The 4187-nt window shown below is 34.1% G+C and overlaps 1 protein-coding gene across 1 annotated transcript; it reads left to right on the top strand.

The window, feature by feature from the left end:
* Positions 1 to 574: 574 nt before the first annotated feature.
* On the top strand, positions 575 to 3443 carry LOC112046783 (protein SERAC1). The gene has a single exon (XM_024083576.2). The coding sequence runs from the start codon at positions 775 to 777 to the stop codon at positions 2956 to 2958; it is 2184 nt and encodes a 727-aa protein (XP_023939344.1). The 5' UTR covers positions 575 to 774; the 3' UTR covers positions 2959 to 3443.
* The last annotated feature ends 744 nt before the right edge of the window (positions 3444 to 4187 follow it).

Raw genomic sequence — 4187 nt, 5'->3', positions numbered from 1 at the left:
TAATTTTCTTCGATGCAATAAGTAATTGATAAATTAGCAAATATTGTTTCTGATAAACTTCCGAGTTCCGACATATTTAGAAAAACGGCGGGAACTGTTTTTTACTAGTTTTATGGCTCTGAGTTCTAGCCTCTTAGAGCCTGGATGTAGGCGTTAACTATAAATAAAATTTAATTTATAACGGACTAAGTAATCAGTGTTCACATTCTTTAGAATAAAATATGCAGAATGTTGGGAAAAAGTTGGATATAACTTACACAACCGTGTTTTGAAGTGTTGTCTCGTTTATCTATTTCTCTTTATCATTATGGTTGTAATTGTAATAACGCTGTCTCTTTCCCATCGCCGTTATTTAATTAATAAATAAGTACCAATTGAGTAAATCTTTGACATATTATTAACCTCTAGCGAGGCAGGTCTTATGAACTGATTGGTCTGAGGCTGCGATGTATATCTATATCTAATTCCTCTATGACCGTAAATACACCATAGATAGTTTTTTTAAATGGTATGGTCTTCCTGATTTTTGACATGGCAACCAAATAGCATACCGTCAACCGTCAGGCGTCATCCGTCAATGGCATATTGGCAAAACAATACAAATTGCATGTTTACTAAATTAAGTAATATTAGTTAAGCTTTTAAATGTGCAATTTGCAATACGAAAAAGATACTGACTGTTGTTTACATGCTGTATTGTCAGGTCCATTCCAGGTCATTGGTATATAAAATTGTTTTATAATATAGCTTTTTATAAAATAAAAGCATAGCAAAATGAGTCTCCAAGATCGCTTGAAACCAATAATAAAAATATTGAAAATAGTTTCGCTATGTGGTGGTAGTGTTATAATTCTTACATATCATTATCGGGAAATAAATAAAAGTATACAGAAAATCGTCAACACGAATGTTTTTGACGTCGAAAAGAAATTCACATCGGAGTACATTTATATAGACGATCCCACTTATGATGCTACTATGAAAGTGGAACACGGATTGGGGTTGTCTAATTCTGTAGCTCTCAGTCGCGCGTGGAAAAGCTTAAAACATTCACTTGCTTGGAAGTTGTTGTGGGTGTGCCGCAATGGAAGTAAGGAACAACGGAACACAGCTATAGAACAATTGGGAGCTTTTAAACACAATAAAAGTTGGGATTGCCTCCGAATTGCCCAAGCCTTAGACAAGAATACAGCAGTCCTTCTAGCGCATACACGCGGTGTTGATCTACGCTACTTTCTACCGCCACCTATACATGTCAGAAAAGCAGCTGCAACATCAGAACTGCTATCATATACATTTAAAGATATGATCTACAATCTACAAATTATAAATCCCCATAGCTGCATACAGCATTTTCTATCGAAATACTTTGTTAATTTGCAAGAACAAATTGGAGAAGTTGATAGCTCCCCTCCAAAACCTGACAGTCTTAGTGAGAAAGAGCTATGTATATTATGTCTGGATGCTCTACATCACCATATTTTTCTGTTTAACCAGAAATCATATGAAAAGGATATATCAATTAAAACATTAATTAAGTTAGGCTTAATGCCAAAATTATCAGAGTTAATGCTGAGATATAAAGATGACTCTGAAATTGACTTTGCAGTATTAAAGATTCTAACAGTTTTAAGTGTGTACACTGAATTATTAAATGACTTCTTTCAAAATGGTTTTATTGGAGAACTTGCTAGATTATTGAAGTCTAGTGATGTGCGTTTAGCCAGTTGTTCTGCTGTCTGCTTGGCCAATCTTTCTGGAGACTCGTGCTACAGGCCAGGACTATTTTTGTTATATCCAATATATCGGAAAAAAACTACACATACATGTGACACTCTTCTTGTTCATGGGCTGAGAGGAGGAGTGTTTGTCACATGGCGCCAGAGAGACAAAAAGTGTTCAGAACTTTCTGGAATTATAGAAGTGACATCCTCAAATGTAGATTGTGAACCGTGCCAGGAAAACACAGGCAATGATGACAAAAATAGATTTATAGATCCAGAACTTCAAATGGTGATAGAACAATACAAAGAGTTGGAAGATGAAGCGCTCTTGTCAAATTTTGAAGTTGTTTTGAATGATATTCCCATTGGTACAAAAAGAAACGCTGAAGATGACACACTAGTGGCTGAAAAAAAGAAGTTAGCTTTATTAGAAGAAGAGGAAGATAAATGCAATCATACACATTGTTGGCCTAAAGATTGGTTGCCGAAAGATTGCAGTAACTTAAGAATACTGGGTTTTAATTATTGGAGTAAGTTATCAGATTGGTTGGAAGGGTGTCCGTTGCGAAATGCAGACATTGTTGCCAGAGCCGAGGAACTTGCTTCTGCATTGATTGATGCTGAAGTTGGAACAAAAAACGTTGTTTGGCTTGCACACTCAATGGGTGGTCTCATTGTCAAACAAATTTTAGTAGATGCTGCCAAGAAAGATGACAAAGCCTATAAAATGTTATGTGACAAAACCAAGGCTATATTATTTTATAGTACACCACATAGAGGTACTGCATTGGCCACAATGCCACGTGCTGCAGCGTCTATATTGTGGCCTTCGCAAGATGTCAAACAATTACAAGAGAACTCTCCAGAACTACTAGAACTGCACAGGCTATTTCTAAAGTATGCAGATACATTTAATTGGGAAACTATTAGCTATGCAGAGACATTGCCAACTCTGATTACAGCATTCAAAGTACCTGTGCATATGGTAGAGCCACATTCTGCTGACTTGGGTCGAGGAGTGTTTTATAAGCTCCCTCTAGACCATTTATCAATATGCAAGCCGGCCACAAGACAGTCGATTCTATATACAACAGTGTTAGATGTGTTACAACAAGCAACTACATGTGAAGTAGAATCAAATCATTCAGACTCTTATATTTATAGGATATTCAAAGACATTTGGTTATTTGTTAGAAGAATTGCACAACAACTAAAAAGTAACTGGAATGAGTAATATGCTTTTAACTTATCAAGCCTAGTTTAAGGCGTAAGAATCAATAACTAACTTCTAAACAGGAATCTCAATGCCACGTTCAACTTGTATTTGTTTCCAATTTTCTCAAAATATGATACAATTTGGATGGGGTTTTGATTATTTAATTGCATATTTTTCATGGAAGGCATATTGCATATTTTTATTTTAGTAAATAAAAATTTATTCTTATTTCTAGATACAAATTATTAAGATACTCTTTACTTGGTGGATAAAAGAAGCTCAATTGTATTTTTATAACTATTAATAGTTAATTAGTTTACAATCAATGACCAATTAAGTATTTTATTTTAGCTTGAAAGTTTAAATATTTAGGCTAACATTTAAAGTATTATTAATTATTATGTTAAAAAACCAAATAACTGTATGTATTAACTGTTATTTTGTTACTAATAATAATTTATATCATGTATTGCTTTTAAAGAAATACACCTATAAATATTGCAGGAGCAGCTATTTCAGTTAATTATTATACTATAATTTTGTATGCTGTCACATTAATTTAAACTAATATTATTAAGAGGTAAAGTTTGTTGTATTGCAGGGGTAATCTCTGGAACCTGAATCGATTAAAAAAAAAATTAATCAGTAGAAAGCTACGCTACTTGTGTGTGTCTTAGGCTCAGAAAACATGTTAGGTTAAATTTTATCACTGTATTCCCACGGTAATGGGGACTACGCGGGTAAAACCGCGGGTTGTCTGCTAGTATATATAATATATACATATAATTAAAGGCGAAAGTTTGTGTAACTGTGAAAGTATGTTTGTAACTCCACAATTACTAAACTGATTTGGGACATATTGAATGTTACCCGGATTAACAGTCTACTTTTCATCTAGGAAAATCGATGGTAACAGCGGGATTCGGCAAAAGCTGAAATTTACGAGAACAGAGTCACTGGCATCTGTTGGTATTAAATAATTTCATAAAAATAATATATTTAAGATTTCTTTCAACAATTGACAAACAAGTGAAGGTCACGTTTCCTAAAAAATTACAAATTAATTTTCTTTTCATGAAAACAGTGACATCTATGGGAGCTTTAATAAACTATAGCTACTTTAAATAATTAATGCACGCTCTACATTCACGGGTCAAACGAGAAAACTAACATTCCGGTAAGTGACTATAAAAGCGTTCGCGGCTTTTCCAGCACGCTTTACACCGCCGACTTGATTTTGACCTCAA

This window comes from Bicyclus anynana, chromosome Z, assembly GCF_947172395.1.
Source record: "Bicyclus anynana chromosome Z, ilBicAnyn1.1, whole genome shotgun sequence".
Lineage (NCBI taxonomy): Eukaryota > Metazoa > Arthropoda > Insecta > Lepidoptera > Nymphalidae > Bicyclus > Bicyclus anynana.
This window is presented reverse-complemented; position numbering and strand designations above follow the sequence as displayed.

Excerpts from the sequence above, each read along its gene's own strand:
- LOC112046783 (XM_024083576.2), top strand. The coding sequence starts at position 775 with ATGAGTCTCCAAGATCGCTTGAAACCAATAATAAAAATATTGAAAATA.